Source organism: Microcebus murinus, chromosome 14, assembly GCF_040939455.1.
Source record: "Microcebus murinus isolate Inina chromosome 14, M.murinus_Inina_mat1.0, whole genome shotgun sequence".
Classification (NCBI taxonomy): domain Eukaryota; kingdom Metazoa; phylum Chordata; class Mammalia; order Primates; family Cheirogaleidae; genus Microcebus; species Microcebus murinus.
Window position 1 is genome coordinate 60,588,336 of NC_134117.1, and position 22,630 is coordinate 60,610,965.

Below are 22,630 nucleotides of genomic sequence, written 5' to 3' on the forward strand. Positions count from 1 at the left end.
AATGAGTTACCATACCCTAAGTTTTTAATAGCATGAATTTTAGACAATTATGGAGATTTAAAACAGTCACTGAAAGGGCCACCTTAAATTCTTTGTGGAACACAGCAGAATTTAAACACAATATATTTGAAAGTCATATCTACTAAAAACAAAATATATATGGGAACAAATTTTTTTTTTTTTTTGAGACCGAGTCTCCCTTTGTTGCCTAGGCTACAGTGAGTGCCGTGTCGTCAGCCTAGCTCACAGCAACCTCAAACTCCTGGGCTCAAGCAATCCTTCTGCCTCAGCCTCCCAAGTAGCTGGGACTACAGGCATGCACCACCATGCCCGGCTAATTTTTTCTATATTTATTAGTTGGCCAATTAATTTCTTTCTATTTATAGTAGAGACGGGGTCTCGCTCTTGCTCAGGCTGGTTTCAAACTCCTGACCTTGAGCAATCCGCACGCCTTGGCCTCCCAGAGAGCTAGGATTACAGGCGTGAGCCACCGTGCCCGGCCAGAACAAATATTTTGATCTACCAAGAATCTCATATCTATTTATTTTGAAGGGCAGTATTTTAAAACACAATCAACAGAAATCTGTTATAAGCAACATAAGAAGTATACAAACATCGGATATGATATAAACAAATTCACTGGACAACAACCAGGACTAGAAGTCAATCTGGAAATATATTTATAAAGGATGAAAATAACTATAATCCTGTGGTCAACTATATTGTGTACCACAAAGCATTTCACTAAACCTTGTCATGTAAGTCTCTAAGTACCTACAGTACAATCTGGGTATGAAATAGAAGAGAAAAAAAAAACTATACCTTCATTTGAATACTGTTCTTTATAAAAACTCATATATGGGAAAGAGAAGAGTCCCCGTCAATCTCTTACCTGTTTAGGTTTTATTTTGTGTAAGAACGAATTTAAAAAGACCAGATCTAGTCATGCAGCTTTGGGGACAGCTGGAAGGAATCTATCCGGTTCCCTACCTCTACGGTTCTTTTTACCATAAAATTCTTATGGGTTGAAGTTTTTTTATTTTATTTATTTATTTATTTATTTATTTATTTTGAGACAGAGTCTCACTTTGTTGCCCAGGCTAGAGTGAGTGCTGTGGCATCAGCCTAGCTCACAGCAACCTCAAACTCCTGGGCTCAAGCAATCCTCCTGCCTCAGCCTCCCGAGTAGCTGGGACTACAGGCATGCACCACCATGCCCGGCTAATTTTTTTTTTCTATATATATTAGTTGGCCAAATAATTTCTTTCTATTTATAGCAGAGACAGGGTCTCGCTCAGGCTGGTTTCAAACTCCTGACCTCGAGCAATCCACCTGCCTTGGCCTTCCAAAGTGCTAGGATTACAGGTGTGAGCCACCACGCCCGGAAGTTTTAAACAAAAAAACACAGTGCCTTTCCCAGGAACTGAAACAATCCTAAAACTTAATATAGACTTAGACCTCAAGAACACCTGTGAACAATAATGAGATCCTCCTATGGATAATCAAAAGGAACTGTGCTTAGAAATCTTAGAAATCTTGAAAACTCCAGACTCTTGAAAACTTCAGATATGGGGAATAAGGACCCCTCTCCATCACTGTCCAACATGCTCTCCTTCTACTAACACCTCCCTTCCCACTCCATCCATTTCTGACCACATTTCCACCCTCAAATCAATGTTTTAAACAAAGATGTTTCTAGAAAGAATAGACTGGGCAGTAGAACAAAATCTTACAAATTACATTTAAACAATGAGAGAAAATTATCTAGTCCTCCTGCGCATGGTGACTCATGCCTGTAATCCTAGCACTTTGCGAAGCTGAGGTGGGAGGATCACTTGAGGCCAGGAGTTTAAGACCAACCTGATCACGAGCAAGACCTCATCTCCACAAAACAATGAAAAAATTAGGCGAGCATGGTGGCACACACCAGTAGTCCCAGCTACTCCAAAGGCTGAAGCAAGAGGATCACTTGAGCCCAGGAATTGGAGGTTGCAGTGAGCTATGATTACACCATTGCACTCTAGCTCAGGGAACAGAGACAAACCCTGTCTCCAAAAAATAAAAAATAAAAAAATTATCTAGTCCTGAGACTTCAGGCAAGTTACCTTCTCTGGGTCTCAGTTCCTTATTTCTAAGAATATCTTCTTAGCTCTAAAAATCTGTGCTAACTATGAGTGTACAATCAGATGTACCAACTAAAGATAACTTAGATCAGAAGGGAAATGTCAATTTCTTTAACATTTTAGGATTTTCTCCTTATTGGGGGGGGTGGATAAAGTATCATAAATGCCTGATCTCAAACCCCTAGAGCTGCTAAAATAAAGCACTAGAACACTCACTCATAAAAAGCTCACACACAACCTTATTTTTTTTTAAAAAAATCAAATAAAAATCAGCCCTTAAGTCCCAATGTTCTGCAGTAAGGGCTAGTATTACACAATTGCATATTCTAACCAATATTTCCTTCTTTGGTTAAGTATAGTAATCTTCTGTGTAAGACATCTGAGTCAGTCACTACTTTAACCCACCACCAGCTTGGGACCACAGTGGGAGGAGACTCACCACAGGTACTAATTCTGAATAGTAGTGTCTAATGACTCAAGGTGCAAAGCTGCAAGAGCACCTATGTAGGGTCCAGAAAGTCTTAGCAGTGAGATGTTTTTAATTTTCTCTCACTTCCACTTAATTCTCAGCATGCATCAAAAAAAATTAATTAGAATTGTGTTCAACTCAAGTTCTTTTGATTCATAATGTATTCCCAGGGAAAATGCTAACTTTATTTTTAATGACCACTGATTTAAGAAAGGGTCAATTTTTAGTTTCAAAATAAGTGAAGTGCTTAAAGTCAAAGACACTTTTAAACTTATAAATCTGCAACTTGAATGTAGATATAAAAGGTAAAATAATTAGTTACTGCATTGCCTCTTTAAAAGTCTTAACTTATTTGGCAAGACGTAGTTTTACCAAGAATTTTTTCCACTTACTTTCTTCCCCCACTTTTCTAGAGGAACCATCACTTTCCAGAAGAATACTGCACCAATGGGGAAGCATGAAACAAGTATGGTAAAACAAAGTTAATTATTTATTGGTAGGGGCGAAAGGAAGTGAAAGACACTATACGCATTAAACAGAATGGGAACCTGGTGGTCACAGTCAGACAAAAGGTCTGATCAATTCACTGTTTATACTTGAGCAGTGAAAGCTGCATAATGCTACAAAACTGAAAATTAGCCAAAATTCTTATTATCAATTTCCATTTTCAGGGTAAAATTTTTTTCTAAATATTTTTGTAACTATTAACAATAATTACTCCTGGGGGTGAGGAGAGGTAGAATGGATGGGAATGGGGTTGAGAGGAAAATCTGTTATGTATATCTTTTTATAGCATCTTGATTTTTGAACCAGGTAAATATTTAACAAAAACAAAATCAAGTTTAAAAATGAACATCCTTTGTTTATGCTGATGTCATTATGTACTTGAGCTTGTTTTGGCTGAACTAATTTAATTTACTTCTCTTTCATTTCTGATGTTAGTTTTGCAGCATCCTAACACACTGATTTCCTCCCAGATCAACATCAAACTGGACCATCTACAAGTCTGTACATGTTAAGGACCAGGTTTGTTTCCCTTGTATATTCGTCCCCAAGAGCACGATCCTAGTCCTGAAAAACTCAACTGACCACATTTTTAAAATAAAAACAGCTCTTGATGGCATGTGCACAAAATAAAGCTCAGTAACATTTATTCACTAACTGATGGATGACTTCCCCCTCTGAAAATAGAGATACGTTAAAGTTAACTGCCTGTTCCTCCTTATTACTTTCCCATCTGCTAAAAGCAAAGGAAAGAGAATAAGGAGAGAGATTACGTTAGGGAGACATGAGGTCATGGAGAGCTATGACTGACTCACAGTTTAGACAGCAGAACATGCAGTAAGCCATGGACTGTAGTTAGGAAAACCTTTAGATACACTTAACTTCGTTTTTCCTTTTGATATTGAAGGCTAGGATTATTATGGAAGACAGCTACCTCACCTAAGCTCTCTAGCTTATCCATTGTCATTACGGCTTAAAATCTCATTGATGCATCTCCACAAGCAAATTTTAGAGCCTGCAAAGCAGACTGGTGGGAGAGGCAAACACAGAGATAGCATCAGCTGCCAGTCTCCTTTCCCAGGAGTAGGGTCCACAGGTAACTCAGGAGTCACCTAGCTACCTGAGCAAACCTGTCTCTCAAATGAAGTCAGTGAGAAAGACAAGGCCAAAAAAGATCTCAGGAGCCTGCTCAAAGAGATGAAAGCACCCACCAAATATAGAAAGCCTAATAGCCCACAGTAATGTCTTTCCTTTAGCTTTCCCCAAAGAAATAGCTCAAGATGAGACACAAACAATCTGCTCAGCACAGCCCAGAGTCCCATATTAAGTCACATTCTGACGCATGTTCGAGCACAGTGTCACACACTGGCACACAGAATAAGGCACAGCACACAGCACAAGAAAACCTCACAGACATGCTTTTTCTCTTTTTAAGCGAAAAAGAAACTAGATGGCAAGAGAACGCTTACCTTCTAAACGTGAGAAAAAGAATACAACAAACAAGAGAACAAAAAAAGATGCATAAAGAAGTCATAACAGGGAAGTGAAAGTTGTCAAGTGTGCAAAAGCAAAATTAAATAAAATATCAAAGACTTGAAATGATTTTACCATATAGATTTGAAACAAATTCTTAGAACCTATTTGAGAATTTCACATCTATGAGAAAATGCCTTTCATAGTTTAGATAAGCTGATGAATGTACTGACATAGTTAAATTAGCTTTCTGGGCAATAAGAGAGAGGGCTAGTGATTTCAGCCCCCAGCTTTTTACCTTACCTTACAGGTGTCCTGGAGGTCAAATGTAGCTCTATTGAGCACTCAATAGGAGTCAAAGTACACAATGCCCTTTTTAGTCTGTACATTGGTGGCCCTGGAGACAACATCTGTGTCATATGTGGGTAAGCTAGATCCTGTAGACAGTGTGTCTCTCCCATTGTCTGCATCTTGGGCTTCCAGAAGGACCGTAAACCCAAGTATCTCTGTTCCCTCAGACCTGGAAGCTTTGTTCCCAGTCACTACACCAGGAGAAGCAGACCAGAGCAGCAGCAACACAAAACCGTTGCTGATGGGCTCTAGAAGGAATCTACCAGCCCCTTTGTAGTCCAAGAAGAGAGTCTAGACAAAGGGTGAAGGAACCCCTCAAACTAACTGATGAATGTGAAGACTCATATTTAAAACAAACTTTCCTTAGGGAGGATGGAATGATCAAGGGAGACATACAGAAGTGCCAAGAGTTTCCTCTGTACATTTCTCTGGATCAAAGATTGGTTTTCCATAAAGTTCAGAATTATAGGCATATTCTACATCTTACTTGGTCACCTGGCAACAGCCACCCTCATAAAAGGCAGAGCTCTCACCTAGGAGAACATACATACCGCAATTCCTCCACAGCCCAAGCAGTGAGACTCTGGCCTGAGGGAAAAGCTACACATCTCATCCTTTAACCAATATTCACTCCATATGCCTATTTATTTGTTCTACCTTGGAACAAAATAAATTTGCAAAGGCAGCAAATAACCCATGAAACAAAAGCGAGGAAGAAATTACTTTCACAGTATCTAAGTACTCTTATGCTACAAACAAGTAACAAAATAGAATGAGAGACAGGGGACAAAGTCCCCAGGAGGGGGCAGTTCTGGACTTCACTTATTTCTTCTCCAATAACCCTTACCTTGCTGGCCCAAGCATCTTCATCCCAAGAAGTGAGTTGTAATACACGAATGATCTCATTAATTTCAGCACTCATTTTTTCTACAGTGAAATTTCGATTTTTCAAAGCCTCTTCTATTCCTTGGTTTTTTGAGTTTTTAGTTGTAACAAAAATCTTCATAGCTGTAAAAATAAACAAAAGATCAGGAACTAAGCTTAGAATTTAATCTGGCTGTATAACAATAGTCACATAAGACATTCCACACTTTGAACATGTTTTGGGTTTCTAAGGTCTTAAAAAGAATACACAAAACAAATACTGCAAGTCTGCTAATAAAATTCCAACATCAGCAACCTTCATGGTGAAAACAAACAAACGACAACAAAAAAAACCCTCAAATTACAAAACATCACCACAATTAGGGAACCAATTTAACATATATATATTGATAACCTATAATCATAAAATATCTAATATCTTTCATAAGATAAGTCAGTTATCATCCTAGCCCTCACACCAATTCCATCCACCATAAACCTAATGGGACAAAGTGAAAACCATCAGTAAAGCTGTGAATGCTACTGCCCCTAATCCCAGCAGATTCCAAATTGTCAAGTTTATCAACCAGGATTTCTCTCAGCGTATAGCAGGGACTTGCTAACCCCTAAAAGTAAAGCAGAAGAAATAAGAATAATAATACAGAATATGGAAAAAGAAAATATCTTCCCATAAAATAATTAAAATTTTATAAACAAAGATTAATCAACATGTTATTGAGTTACCCAGATTAGAAAGAAATGCTCTTCCCAACAACCTTCTGCCACAAAGAACAGTTGGCCTCAAAACATATTTCCCATGGAGATTATAAGATTCTATTTACAAATTTTTGTTTTCTAGTGTAACAGTTTCTGAACTCTTACATTCATATCTCCTTTTTTAACCACTACTTGAAACACCAGAGAAGGTAGCTGGGGAATCGCAGTGGCATGCATCGTAAGATTTTTAAAATAAAACTGCCTTCTGAGAGTTAAACTAATTAACCCATAACTTGACTAAGATAACTTACGTAAACCATGAGGTGTTTGACCTCATGAGGTGTTTGACACATACTAGACACTCAATAAGGGCAACTGCCTTTTGCTAGTTGAGAGAGCAGCCGCCATGTTTGCATTTCTGGACTCTGCTCAAAGGGAAGGTGGTCCCAGCTGGTGACCGAAGAACTCATCTATTCATAATTTAGAGAACAGTTGAATATCTTATAGAAAGCCTTATGTTAACATAATTTTTGAAAAGGGATATGAATTCATTTCTTTATCGTACTGTGCTTTATAATATCCATTCTAGCTCCTAATTATTTTTCTACAACACAAATAAAGATATAAAAAGTTAATGTCCCAGACTAGAGTTTCCAGAAGAGATTCCATCTCCCAGGATAGGGGCTTGTTAGAGCTTTAGGAGAAGAGAACAAGGCCACAAAAAGGCAATTTCAAATGAAGAGCAGAAGGACAGGATTCAAGAAGATGAAGACTAGCTCTAAGCCAATCAGCTGCAGCCATCATGTAATACCCTCACAATCAGGTCTCATTTTCACCTAGGCTGAAGGACATGCAGTGAAGCAGCAAAAGACAGTGAACCTCAGAGTTTAGAACATGCTAACATTTTTGCCCCTACCAAGAACAGGCAGGAAATACCTGAAATGAGAACTGGCAGCAACTCTTTCACCGTGTTCATCGAGTTCACCAACATCACTCGGTGCTCCTGGTGCGTCAACTCCTGCTGTCTCTCATCAATCATCTTGGCCATCTTAGTCATTCCTGCGGCACGTGGAAGAAATTGTGCAGGATGAGTAGTCAAACAATCCACGGTCTGGCTTTCTCAGCCTAAATTCATTATAAAATACTATGAAAGTCCAAACTGTCCACTTATTTAAACAACAGAAACTATCGCTGAACTCTAGCATTTATGCAATTTTATTCTTTTCAACAAAAAACTCTTGCTCAGGCTGGTTTCAAACTCCTGACCTTGAGCGATCCTCCCGCCTCAGCCTCCCAGAGTGCTAGGATTACAGGCGTGAGCCACTGCACCCGGCCTTATTCTTTTCAACAAAATTTATTAAATGTAAATGGTAAATGTGATATAATTTTCACGTTTGACATAAATATATTCACATGAAATTTTGAAATGAATAAATATGTATTTGTAAAAATAAATTCACAAGTGGGAGGATATTTTGCCAGGCTTCTATGCATACAGGTTTCAATGTGGTCACTGTGTTGTTATGTAAGAATCTCATGTGAGCCTAGCACTGAATGTAGTAGCTGGGAAAAGTTCTCAGAATGTCAATGATGTGTTTTGTTTTCATCTTTACATTTTTCTGAACTTTCAAATTCATCCAAAATAAGCATGTACCACTGTTATAATTAGAAACAAATAGAAATATTATAAAAATAATTATAGTGATGACAGTGTTGGAAAGCATCTGGTATTTTGGAATCAGCCTACTAGCATTTTTTGTTTACTTTGGTTATTATTCAGAGGTGCTATTTGATTCTCCAAAGCTTTGATTTTTAAACTGCTCCTAGGATTTCTCGTCTCATAGTCCATTAAGACCAAAAGAAAGCAAAAAGGTAGGGCTACCCCTGCTTCACCCAGAGTAGCTCCATTTTGACTTTTACATGATGGGATTCTGCATAAGATTCCATTTGGAGAAATAAAGTCTTTTGCCAGTGCTATGAGAAAGTTTAAAGAGGACTGCTCTAAAGCTACCAAAGAAAGCCATTCAATGATGGCCCCAAGAAATTCTTTACCACCATAAGTTTATAAAACAACTACACTGGAAACTTGTGAAAATACTGTTAATTAGAAATCAACCAGCTGGGTGTGGTGGCTCACGCCTTGTAATCCTAGCACTCTGGGAGGCCTAGGTGGGAGGACTGCGTAAGGTCAGGAGTTCGAAACCAGCCTGAGCAAGAGCAAGACCCCATCTCTACCAAAAATAGAAAGAAATTAATTGGCCAACTAAAAATATATATAGAAAAAATTCACTAGGCATAGTGGCACATGCCTGTAGTCCCAGCTACTTGTGAGGCTGAGGCAGAAGGATCGCTTGAACCCAGGAGTTTGAGGTTGCTGTGAGCTAGGCTGATGCCATGGCACTTTAGCCAGGAAAACAGAGTGAGACTCTGTCTTAAAAAAAAAATAAAAGAAACCAACCTTACACATAAAACAAAAGAATTTTATAAGGTGGTAAACATCAAGTTAAACAAGCTAAACATTGAATGCATTTTATCATTGGTTTCATTCATACTTTAAGGACCTTTAAGTTCACGTTACATGTCTATAATATCAAAAGCTGGTAACTGCCTAGTTTGAATATTTAATACTCAGGTGCCTAAACAATCATTTCCTAATGAGATTTAACCACAATTGCTCATCTCTCCTTCTAGGTCTGATTATATTATGCAGCCTTGGGCTAGGGCATGAATCCATAATAGTAGGCAGGCTAATTAGCAAGCTAAGAGGTCATAAAGCACTCCAGGCCAGCTGGCAGACAGTGAGGGAATGCTGTGGAATGTGGAAAGGAGAGGTCAGGATTCAGGGTGGCCTTGAGCATTACAGTAATAGAAAAGTATTTCCTACATTCTCCAGCAACATTTGCAATATCTGGTTTAGTTCATTAGGATGGGGCCAGGATTTATAGAAAGCAGATTCATATTTCAGAGACAATGACACCTCCTCAGTTAAAGCACAGAGTCAGCTCCATCAACGCAGTACAGATACCTGAAAGCCCAACACAGCATCATCCACGTGATACCAAAAGTAGGAGGAAGGGCACCCTTTCGTCTTGATCCAACAAGGACAGTCCATAAAAAATTTTACTATAAAAATTGAATATGACTAACCTGGCCCAAGATTCTTTGTGTAAGTGACCAAATCTTCCATAGTCTCCACCACCTCTGCCACTGTAAGATACTCCAAAATTCCTTTGCAAACTCTAATAATTTTACGAACCTGAAAATATATTTCAGAGTATTCAGTCGAGTGGACAGTAAGTATTACAGAAAACATGGTAATGTAAATGTGTGGCTATTCAGTATTTTTTCATCCTAAACAATTATCAATCCTCCATGATTATCTTTAAGACTAGGCTTTTTTTCTGGAAGAGACTGGCATGGGCCTCAGGTTGCCTACCTCTGCCTCATCGAAGGTAAGGAGCAGGTCAGATGTGCCAGAGAGAATGCCCCTTGACCCGTCGATTAGGTAATCTCGAGCAGGCACTGAGTAAGGGTCTGACTGAAGCATCTGGGCTGCCTGGACAAGCTTGGTGCAAGCATTCTCAACCCTGTGTAGAGGAACATAGGTTAACTCGCCCGGCAGAACCAAGCAGAAGAATATCATATGCAAATGAATAGAATGTAAATGTATATAAATTCACATTATTTCCCCTACATGGAAAATAGCCAAGACCAAGTAATAATAGGACCTGAGTTTTTACATTTAAAACTTTACAGTTATAGGCAGCACATTCATTCATTCATTCAATGTACTAAGCCGTTATTCTTCATTACCTCCTGGCAACAAAAATGAGCAGCAAATATTTGAGGCCTTTTAGGTTGCAATACGTCTATAACATCTTTGTTTCCTTATTCCTCCCAACTCTATCCATACTGCTATTAAAACATACTACAGAAAAAACGGAAATCTTTGACAGTATTTTCAGATCTAACAACTGGAAATAAAATGCCAAAGTATTATGTTAAGTGAAATTTAATAACCAAAGCAAAGAAATGGGAGGAAACACAAAGTAGAAGTTTGAAGTAATACGTAAATTTCTCATTTATCTAGCCGTTTGAAAACAGCTATATAAAACTCTGTTGTTAACTAAAAGGTCACTAGTATTAATAACTGAATCAGTTAATAATAGTTTAATATTAATATAGTTTAATATAGACCACTAGAACAGCCAACGGTTGCTGGGGTGGAGGGAATTCATTTAAAAGAGGAACTCAGGCCAGGCACGGTGGCTCACGCCTATAATCCTAGCACTCTGGGAGGCCGAGGCGGGTGGATCGCTCAAGGTCAGGAGTTTGAAACTAGCCTGAGCAAGATTGAGACCCCGTCTCTACTAAAAAATAGAAAGAAATTAATTGGCAAACTAAAAATATATAGAAAAAATTAGCCGGGCATGGTGGCGCATCCCTGTAGTCCCAGCTACTTGGGAGGCTGAGGCAGCAGGATTGCTTGAACCCAGGAGTTTGAGGTTGCTGTGAGCTAGGCTGACACCATGGCACTCACTCTAGCCCCACTAACAGAGTGAGACTCTGTCTCAAAATAAAATAAAATAGGAACTCAAAATGCATAAACCACATATTCTCCTTGACCTTCTTGTACTACTAACATGTATTCATTCACTCAATTACTCATCCATACAGAGTTAAAAAGAATCTAATAGATCATCTCTTCTAATCTCATATTCAATATACCCATTATGTTATCACTGAGTAACTTATAAAGATAAGGAACAAATTATTTAAAGTTAAAATGCTTAGCCAAAACTATATATTCTCATTTGAAAACATAGAAAATGTCAGCCAGACATGGTGGCTCACTCCTGTAATCCTTGCACTCTGGGAAGCCAAGGCGGGAGGATCGCTCAGCGTCAGGAGTTCGAAACCAGCCTGAGCAAGAGAGGGACCCTGTCTCTACTAAAAATAGAAAGAAATTAGTTGGATAACTAAAAATATGTAGAAAAGATTAGCCGGGCATGGTGGCGCATACCTGTAGTCCCAGCTACTTGGGAGGCTGAGGCAGAAGGATTGCTTCAGCCCAGGAGTTTGAGGTTGCTGTGAGCTAGGCTGACACCACAGCACTCTAGCCTAGGCAACAGAGTGAGACTCTGTCTCAAAAAAAAGAAAACATAGGAAATGTCACATGCAAATAAAAATCTCCCTCACAGGGTTGTTTTGAAGATCTATTAAAATAATGCAAAAACTCCACAAATATAAAGCAGGGCTACATTGTTAATAAATAGGATTAAACCAACTTATGAATTTCATCTACATAAAAAACACTGGGCTGTGGACACTGTAGGTATGTATATAAAGATGTAAAAGCACTATATTAACTCTCATGGAGCACGCTTTACTAAGCTAAGACAAACACTGGTGCATAAAGCCGTGTATTACAAATATCAGTGAAAGGCAAGGCCTCTTTGATATGGCTTTTGATTAGTCTTAAAGGACTGGGTTTTGTTCTTTCTAATTTTAATTTAAATTTTAATTAAATTTTAAATAAATAAAATGTATATTCACATATACATATACACATATTTAAAACTAAAAGGGTATACAGTGAAAAATCTCCTTCCCTCCACTATGTTCCAGACACTGAAATTCTATCCCACTTAAAGCCAATGGTGAGTTTCCCCCAAAGTTGTATTTCCTCTGTATGTAATGCCCTTCATGGGACATTTCAGGTAGACAGAAGCAAACTGTACATTTCCCCCTTTTTTACACAAATAGAATCATACCATGCACACTCTCTGCATTCTGCTTTTTTCACTTGGAGATGTTTTATTACAATAAATGTACATAAAGAGACTCCTCATACTTTTACACAGCTACATAATAGTCCCTAATTTATTAGTCTCCTGCAATGACTCACCTTGCATATTTATCATTTTACCCTGTATATCTGTAGGATACTTTCTAGACATACAATTAATTGAGTCAAAGGTATGAATGTTTATAATTTTAACAAACATTGCCATATTGCAGTCTGCAAAAATTATAGTAATTTACATTCCCACCACAATGGATAAGAGTATCGAAACAGTTCTCACCGTCACATCAATTCGAATCAAAATTTCACATCTGTAATCAGTTTTAAATCTTTACCAATGATAGACCAAAATTGGATCCCAATATAGTTTCTTTCCAATTGAGGTGAAATTCACATAACATACAAATAACCATTTTAAAGGGTAAAATTCAGTAGCATTTAATGTATTTACTATATTGTACAACCACCACTCTCTTGAGTGTCAAAACTCATCATCTCAGTAAAGCACCCAATACTCACTAAGTAATCACTCCCCATCCTTTCCTCCCCCCACCCCCTGACAACTACAAATCTGCTTTCTGTCTCACTGGTTTGCCTATTCTGGATATGTCATATAAAAGGATTCACACACTATGTGATCTTTCTTGTGTGGCTTCTTTCATTTAACATAAGTTTCAAGGTTCAAGTTATATCCTGTATCAGTACCTCATTCCTTTTTATGGCTGAATATTCTACTGTATGAATATGCCACTATTTATTTATTCATTCATCCACTAATGGACATTTGGGTTGTTTATACCTTTTGGCAATTATGAATAATGCTGATATAAACATTCATGTGCAAACTTCTGCATAGGTATGTTTTCATTTTGCTTAGGTATGTACCCAGGAGGGGAATTGCTAGTTTATATGGTAGTTCCATGTTTAACATTTTGAGAAATGACCCAACTGTTTCACAGCACTGTACCATATTACATTCCCACCAGCAACATACTGATTCTCCATATCCTCACCAAATTTTTTAAATTAAAGCCACCATAGTGAGTGTGATGTGGCATCTCACTGTGGTTTTCGTTAATAACCAATGATGGTAAACATCTTTTCATGTGCTTGTCAATTTTTATCTTTTCTGGAGAAATGTCTATTCAAGTCCTTTGCCTGTGTTTCAATTGGGTTCTTTATCTTTTGTTGCTGAGTTATAAGAGTTCTTTATGTAAGCTAGATATTAAACCCTCATCAGATATACAATTGTAAATATTTTCTCCCAGTCTGTAGGTTTACTCAACACAGTTTTAACTTCCATTCTTATGAATGAGGTTGAGGATTTTCATAGTTTTTAAATTACAAAATAAAATCACACACATAAAAGATCATAAAAACTTTCATTCAAACAAATACTAATAATCATGCTTCAGAAATAAAATACCACCAGACATGGTGGCACGTGCCCATAATCCCAGCTACTCAACCAGGAGGATGACTTAAGCCGTGGAGTTCAAAGCCAGCCTAGGCAACATAGCATGACCCAGACTCTAAAAACAAATAAATTTTTTTTAAAGAAATATAATAATACCAAGTACTTTAGAATCCCACCTTAACCAAATCCTCCTTCCTATTCTCCAGAGGTAATCATTACTCTGAATGTTGTGTTAATCATTTTCTTGATTTTCTTTATATTAATATTTTTGTCACCTATATATGTATATACACATAAGCAACATATAGTTTAGTTTTGCATGTATTGGAGCTTTGCTTAGGCAGAATTATACTATTATGTATGTTTCTATGATCATTCTTTTTGTTCACTATTGTATTGTTGAGACACATAATGTTAACAACTGTAGTTACTCTGTTGTATTTCACTGTATGGATATACCGTAATTTACTTACCCATTCTACTTCTAGTGGACATTAGAGGTATTCTAAGTTATCATTTGTGTTATTGGTGCCAATATGAATAATATTGCTGTGGAATGTTTTATACTGGCTTCTGTTACACACACACAGAGTTTAAATTATATATCTAGTAGTAGAAATACTGAGTTATAGAGACTACATATATTCAACTTTATCAGGGAATGCCAAACTGTTTTCCAAAATGATTGTATTAATATCAATTTAATACTCCCACTAGCAGTGTTCACAATCGGTCCTCAATGTCTGAAATTTTAATTTGCCAGTCGGTCAATGTGAAATGATAATATTATTGTGAATTTAATTTGCATTTTTCTTTTACTAGTGAAACTCAAATGTGTTTTTTTCATGTTTATGGGCCCATGAGTTTTGATAGGTAGCATTTTTTGTTACTCAGTCTAAATAATTTTCATTATGATTTCTTTAATAATAAGTTGTTTGGAAACTTGAAAATATACTTCAAAATATTGGGCACTCTTCTACTTACTGTCTCATTATTGATGTATCACTCAAATGCATTCTGTCAGAGAATGTGATCTATGAGACACTGAAATGTGTTTAGGCTAGTTTAATGTCTTAACATATGGTCACTTTTTATAGATTTTCTATGTATGCTTGGAAAGAATGAGGGTGATCCAACTTTTAGGCAAAATATTTTACATATTCCATTAGCTCAAGCTTGTTAGTTGTAATGTTCAAATCTTCTACATCCTTCCTGATTTCTTGGTCTGTTTTATCCATCAATTACTGAGTGTTAAAATCTCCCACCATAACAATGGATTTGTCCATATCTTCTTGTAGTTCTGTTTTTGTTTTATATATATTGAGGCTACCTTATTAACTACATATAAGTTTATTATCATTATATCTTTCTAGTGACTAGAACCTACTTATAATTATACAGTGCCTTCTTTATCACCAGTAATGTTTGCTGCCTTAATATCTGTTTTGTCTGATATTAATTGTACAAACCTGCTTTCTTTGGTTATTTTATCTGACTGGTATATCTTTTCCATCTTGTATTTCAAGCTCTCAGTACCCTTATGTTTTAGGTGTATCTTTTAGAAATACCATACAGCTATATTGTTAAATCCAGCCTAGCAACTTCTAAGTTAATAATTTATCTCATTTACATTTATTGAAATTACTGATATATTTAGAATTATTACCATATCTTATTTTTGTTCTATATATGTTTCAATTCCCCGCCCCCTTCTTTATTCTTTTTGTGGATTCAGAAGGGTTTTTTCTCACTGTTTTTTTTCCTTTTTTGTTGTTTTTTTGTGTTTTTTTGAGACAAGATCTCACTCTGTTGCCTGGGCATAAGGACAGTGGCATCATCATAGCTCATTACAACCTCAAACTCCTGAGCTCAAGCAATCCTGCTGCCTCAGCCTCCCAAGTAGCTAAGACTACAGGCGTGCGCTACCATACCTGGTTAATTTTTCTATTTTTTTGTAGAGACAAGGTCTCACTTTGTTGCTCAGGCTGGTCTCAAACTTCTGACCTCAAGCAATCCTCCCACCTCAGCCTCCGAAAGTGCTGGGATTACAGGCCAGGCATGAGCTAAAGCGCCAGGTCATATTAACTTTAAAGAGTCCCAACCTTGATTTTTATTTCCAGGAAATGTGCATGTTGATAAAATTATAGCAAACAAACTAAAGAATCACAGAATGCAACTCTTGTTATATACCTATTCATGAGGACCTGGTTACTGTATGAGTTTTTCAAACTTGGAAAAAACAAAAACCAAATGATGGGAATAACCATTACGGAGAAAGGAAACTGAAAAAGAAGAGATAAAATGAAAAAGGTTTGCAGGAATCAAATTGATTTTTCACTAATGGTTCCCTTGTGTGGTAAAATGATAGGTCCAAAACAGACACTGCACCATTTTTTTGTACAATAAGACATCTGATCTGCACATTAAAATTTAATGACATTCATAAAAGCCAAACAAATCCCACTATGACTAACCAGCAGTCAGAAACAGGAAGAAGTCTGTCTTGTCTGTGGAAAATTTGATTTTATTTAAACATTCAATCTGCCTGGCTTCTTAAAGTGATCTTCTACAATAGAAATTTGAATTTTTTTTTTTTTTTTTTTTTTGAGACAGAGTCTCGCTTTGTTGCCCAGGCTAGAGTGAGTGCCGTGGCGTCAGCCTAGCTCACAGCAACCTCAATCTCCTGGGCTCGAGTGATCCTACTGCCTCAGCCTCCCAGGTAGCTGGGACTACAGGCATGCGCCACCATGCCCGGCTAATTATTTTTTTTATATATATATCAGTTGGCCAATTAATTTCTTTCTGTTTATAGTAGAGACGGGGTCTCGCTCTTGCTCAGGCTGGTTTTGAACTCCTGACCTTGAGCAATCCGCCCGCCTCGGCCTCCCAAGAGCTAGGATTACAGGCGTGAGCCACCGCGCCCGGCTAGAAATTTGAATTTTTAAAAAGCATTTTAAAGAATGAAAGTAGAGATGCAGTCAGTTTCCTAAATAATCATGGATCTTAACTATATACGAATAATATTTGCTTCAATACTTTAAATGAATCAATTAGTATAGATTAAGGCATCTCTCTGCCTTTGAGTCTTCAACCTAAATAACTAGAAAAATTCTTATAGTATATATCAAATGGACCAATGACAGCGTCATGGGATCCCAAAATATGCTCACTCATGAACCACTAACATATTCTTCCCAGAATTACCACCTGATCTAATTTGAGACAACTTAAGAAGCCAAACTCCTCAACTCCATGTGATTTCAATGATCACTAATCAAGCTGCTTAAACTTATGCTGAATTTTTTTAAGAAGAAAAAGAGGAAAATACATCCAGAGATTATGAAAATTCTGCCATTAGTCCTTCTTAAAGCTTCTTTAAGACTGTACCCAGAAAAAGTGAGTTACTAATCTTAAATTCCTTTAGCTGAATTCTTTCATATATTTATTCATCTGATATATTAAGGACCTTCTATATCTTATGATTCCTAGAAATAGGAAGTTTTGGGTTTTTTTTTTAAGTCCTTACCTTTAAGGAAGATCTTGGTAGCAGGAGAAAGACATATAAACAAACTAGTACAAATTAGTATTTAGAATTATGGCCAGTGTGTACTGAGGGCACAGAAGCAGGAATAGTCATTTTCACCTAAGAGGTTAGGAAAGTTGGGATGGAGACAGTAATGACTACGCTGCCTCTGCCTTCAGAAGCTCAGCACTGTTTAAAAAGATGATTCTCTCCACAGCATCTCTGAGGGGTTCTTTTTCCCCAGTGGATCTCTCTATATATAATACACACACACAAACACACATAAAGTCCTTTCTGTGAAAAATAACATGCATTTGCAATAGAACCAGTTCGACTAGGGAGGGCAGTCTACCATCATAAAACACAGGTAACTCACTCATTCTGAAGCTAAACAAGCTCAATCTGTTTCAATAAAAGTCAATCATGGTATCCCAGCTCACTGGTTTAGCCATTTAAAGGAGAGAGAGCTTTAGACAAAATAATATAAAGGAGATAATCTAATTAGTCTATGTAGACATGCACAGTCCATAATTTCAAACTGGAAAGCTCTCTAAAACAGTTGGCAAATTAAACTTTCACCCTCGCCCCCCCAAAAATGTTGGGGAAGGGTGGAGGTAACTCATCCTTTATCAAATTCACTGTTTCAATAAAAACAGAAAAACAAAAACTGACCTTGAACAGTATAGCCATTTAGGTTATAAAAACTGTCAAGAAAAATGCATTCTGTTCGCTAAAGACTGAAGTGCTACGGAGCAGAACACCTGCAAATTTGATTTCATGGAAGTCGCAGTGTCCTGGAGCACATCCAAGGAAACAGGTGTTTACATCTTGGGACCTCTGTTTTAGAAAGAGAGCACACTGGTGGGACCACAAACATATCTGATCACAGAAAGCATTGACAACACTTGGGAGCCAGGAAGGAAACAGGTGGAAGGAAGGAAGTTAGAGAACATGATCAGCTGATCAGTGGTTTTCTCTGCTATGGCTACGGCACGCAGCACCTCCCTCACTGTCATTTCCAACCAGTCTGGCCCTGACATAATTATGTGGCAGGCAAAATCGATTGTCAGGGCTATTTCTGCTCTGTTCTTTTTTTCTTTTTTGAGACATGGTCTCATTCTGTCACTAGGGGTAGAGTGCAGTGATGTCATCATAGCTAATTACAACCTCTAATTCCTGGGCTCAAGCAATCCTTCACCTCAACCTCCCAAGTAGCTGGGATTACAGGCATACGCCACTGCACCTGGCTAATTTTTCTATTTTTTGTAGAGATGGGGTCTCACTCTTGCTCAGGCTTGTCTCAAACTCCTGACCTCAAGCAATCCTCCTGGGTCTCCCAAAATACTAGGATTACAGGTGTCAGCCACCACGCCTGGCCCCTCTGCTCTGTTCTTAACCCTTGTCGAGGCCTTCCTTCTCTTCCCATCTGAACAGGGTACCTCAGAGATCAAGGCCCAGATCACTTCCAAGTTTGAGAAGCCTATCACATTTAAAAATGAAGAAATGCCAAAACAGGTTCATAAAATTGGTGGTATATTCAAGTGCTTATGTTTAATAATTTTAATTGCATGATAATATCTTCTTTTAAGACTCCTTTTCTCTGTGACTACATGCATGGCCTCGTTTGAAGACGTTAAGATTTAAATTGTTAGGCTGGATGTGTTGGCTCATGCCTGTAACCCCAGCACTTTGGAAAGCCAAGGTGGGAGAAGGTGGCCAAGGGAGAGCCAAGGTGCTTGAGGTCAGGAGTTCCAGATGAGCCTGGGCAACATAATGAGACCCCATCTTTAAAAAAAAAAAATTTTTTTAGTTAATTAGCCAGGTATGGTAGCACACACCTATAGTCCCAGCTGCGGGAAGCTGAGGTGGGAAGATCAGGTAAGCCTAGAAGTCCAAGACTGTGGTGAGCTATGATTGCATCACTGCACTACAGCCTGGGCGACAGAGTGACACTTCATTTCTTTAAAAAAAAAAAAAAAAATTGTTCCCCTGAGGAATGAGCTCCAATAAAATTTTAGGCATCAGCAACTGGTAGTTCAGCCATTCTAGTACATCCCTCAAACAGGAAGTACTGTCTTTTTCATCAACTCATTCCCTCCATAGATCTTTTTGTGTATATACATATGGTTAAAAAAATAAAAATAATATATGTCAATATTTCAAGACTCAAGGAGATTCATGAAAAGAACGTTTTCTTTTATATATCAGCCATTTTGCACAGATTTTACTTTAAAACAGTAGAAATAGACTCATTCTGTGGCAGCCCAGTAATAGCTAATATGCTTTGCTCTGGAGTTGCCGTTTTGGGAAAGGTCAAGGATCTTCAGCCATTAGTCATCTACAGACCTGCATGAAGGCCACAGCATAGTTGCAGTTTTTAGGAGGGAGTTGGGAACACAGAGTACAATGACAAGCTTTAATCTAGTTCAAGTAGCAAGTGCACAGCACTGACTCACCCACGTGGACACTGTGTGATAATACTAAAACATGCTGTTCCAACCCCATGCTCCTAGATTTAAAGATCCTACAGACCTCATCCATGAAGTATTCCTTTCCCTGTCCCAACGCTCTCTTTTTTTTTTTTTTTTGAGACAGAGTCTCGCTTTGTTGCCCAGGCTAGAGTGAGTGCCGTGGCGTCAGCCTAGCTCACAGCAACCTCAATCTCCTGGGCTCAAGCAATCCTTCTCCCTCAGCCTCCCAAGTAGCTGGGACTACAGGCATGCGCCACCATGCCTGGCTAATTTCTTCTATATATATTAGTTGGCCAATTAATTTCTTTCTATTTATAGTAGAGATGGGGTCTCGCTCTTGCTCAGACTGGTTTCGAACTCCTGAGTTGAGCAATCTGCCCACCTCAGCCTCCCAGAGTGCTAGGCCAACTCTCTTATTAAAGTAAAACATAATGCAAAATAGTCTTCTTGCTCTTCTCAAGGCCACACAGTGACAGTACAGGACACTGCATGTGTATACCCAAAACTAAAATTAGAAACATACTAATACATCTTAAATATATACAATTTTCATTTGTCAATTAAAAATAAAGCTCCTGTATTCCTAGCATTCTGGGAAGCCGAAGCAGGAGGATTGCTTGATGTTAGGAGTTGAGACCAGCCTGAGCAAGAGCGAGACCCCCATCTCTACAAAAATTAGAACAATTAGTCAGGCATAGTGGCACAGGCCTGTAGTCTCAGCTACTCAGGAGGCTGAGGCAGAAGGATCACTGGAGCCCAGGAGTTGGAGGTTGCAGTGAGCTATGATCTCACCAGTGCACTGTAGCCAGAACAACACAGCAAGACCCTGTCTTAAAGAAAAAAAAAAATGCTGAGGGGAAAAAATAAGTTAAATGAAACCCTTACAATGAGTCATATTGAAAACAGTCAAAAACACTTTAAGGTTTTTACCAAATTCTCTTTTGCTAGAACATGTAGATTGAGATAATAAGGCTAAAATACGCATGCACACACAACCCTCAGGCTCAATAAATCCTTTTATTTCAGATTTGATTAGGAAGGTATGCAGCCAGTTTTGACTTCACCTTCAAACAAAACAGGATTTTGCCTGAGTCAAGAGATAATTAATGGAAGGGGAAGCAGCATGTGGGGAATGAGAGGGTTACAAATGTTACAGCTGCCCAAGATTTATGCTCCTAAAGGCGTTGTAAGCAGCTTATTTGAAAGACAGAGTATGAGTCACAACCCTTGAATCCTTTAAAGCCTGCATGAAAGTCCTGTTCCTTTTCCCCTCTTCCTTGACCTCCTTGTCAAATCTGGCATCAGTGCAAGAAGACATTCTGAGCCTGCAAAGTTCAATCAAGAACACTGGTCCGTCAGCTCCTAGTCCTTCCTCCATCTCATGCTAGGGTTATAGCAGAAAAGATTGAGTATACTAGTAAGTATGTCTTACAGATACTAGTAGTTTTCAAATGTATGGTGATGCTGTTGTGATGATAAAATAAAAAATTATTTTAAAATATTACTAGGTTCTTTGTATCTTTTTGTTCTTATTCATTTCTTAACCAATGAATAAATAAAAATCTTTAGCTGTTGTTTCCCATTCAAAAACAAATAAATAAATAAATAAATAAAAATTTAAAAATGAAAAAATAAAAGTGTCGCTATTATTTGAAGGTCTTTAGGCTGAAAAAAATTGACAATCACTGTTCTATTGGAATGAAAGAGTTAGAGATGTGGCTACCTAAATACAAAATGAAGTGGAAGAGACACAATAATAGGATATTTTCACTTATGAAGAAAACTGCCCAAAACTAGGATGGGATGTGGATTAAAAAAAAAAAAGAACAAAATCTGGAGATACAAGCCAACAGCAGGCTGACATTAATCAAAAGTCATTCTAAAAAAAAAAGATAATAAATAACAAATCATTAACAGACTTCAGAACCCAGGAGAATAAAAAACTTATAACCTAACAATATCACTTTGAAATATATAAAGCTAACACTGACAATTATAAGAATAATTGACAAGCCTACAATTAGTGCAGGAGATTTTAACATACATCAATTATAAACTGATAGTTCAAATGGACAAAATAGTAAGCCTATAAACAGTTTGATCAGTAATACTTACATGTTGACCTAAACAATATAAATAGAATGGTATACCCAAAGCAAAAGAGAATACATTTTCTTGTTAAGCACACATAGTTCACTAACCAAAACTAACCACATACTATGTCACAAAATAATTTCCAAGATTTGATATTATATAAACCACGTCTTTGGGCACAATGTAATTAAAAATCAGAAATATAACAAAAAGATAGTAAAAAGAATTTTTAAAACTTTAAAATGTACTCATAAATAAAATACATGGTTAAAGAAGTATTCGCAACCAAAATTACAAAATATTTAGGGTTGAATGACAGTTAAAGTAGGTAGGGTTTATCATAGAAATGCAAGGATGGTTCATAATCAGAAAATCTACATTCATGTAGCAGACCACAGACTATCTTAACAGAGTAAAGGATAAAAATTGTATAATCTTCTCAACAGATACAGAACGGGTATTAAATACAAACTGGCAATCATCATCAAAAACAAACATTCAAACTACAGAAGACTATAAGTTAGGGGAAATATATCTGTGAGAAAAGCTTAAAAAGTAACTGAAGAATCAAATCATTTATTCAAAGAAAACAATTGAGAAAAAAAGATTAAGAAGCTATGGAAGGAAGCTAATATGTAATCACCGTATATCGTTTTTTTCCTTTTCAGGTACTTTCACATACATTATTTCACTCATTTAAGCCCCACAATAACTATTACATCAGAAGAAGAGATTCTTGGCCAGGCCCAGTGGCCCACACCTGTAATCCTAGCACTCTATGAGGCCGAAGTGGGAGGATCAAGTCACTGGAGCTCAGA

The 22,630-nt window shown here is 37.5% G+C and overlaps 1 protein-coding gene across 2 annotated transcripts in view; it reads right to left on the reverse strand.

Annotated features, from left to right (window-relative positions):
* VCL (vinculin) overlaps positions 1 to 22,630 on the reverse strand; it is a 109,674-nt gene that overhangs the window by 37,189 nt on the left and 49,855 nt on the right. For both annotated transcript variants that reach the window (XM_012759889.2, XM_012759888.2), the window contains exons 3-6: positions 9,938 to 10,088; positions 9,649 to 9,757; positions 7,438 to 7,560; positions 5,768 to 5,928 (exon numbers count right to left, since the gene is read on the reverse strand). In XM_012759889.2, coding sequence (XP_012615343.1) covers positions 5,768 to 5,928; positions 7,438 to 7,560; positions 9,649 to 9,757; positions 9,938 to 10,088 — 544 coding nt within the window. The remainder of the gene's footprint in view (positions 1 to 5,767; positions 5,929 to 7,437; positions 7,561 to 9,648; positions 9,758 to 9,937; positions 10,089 to 22,630) is intronic.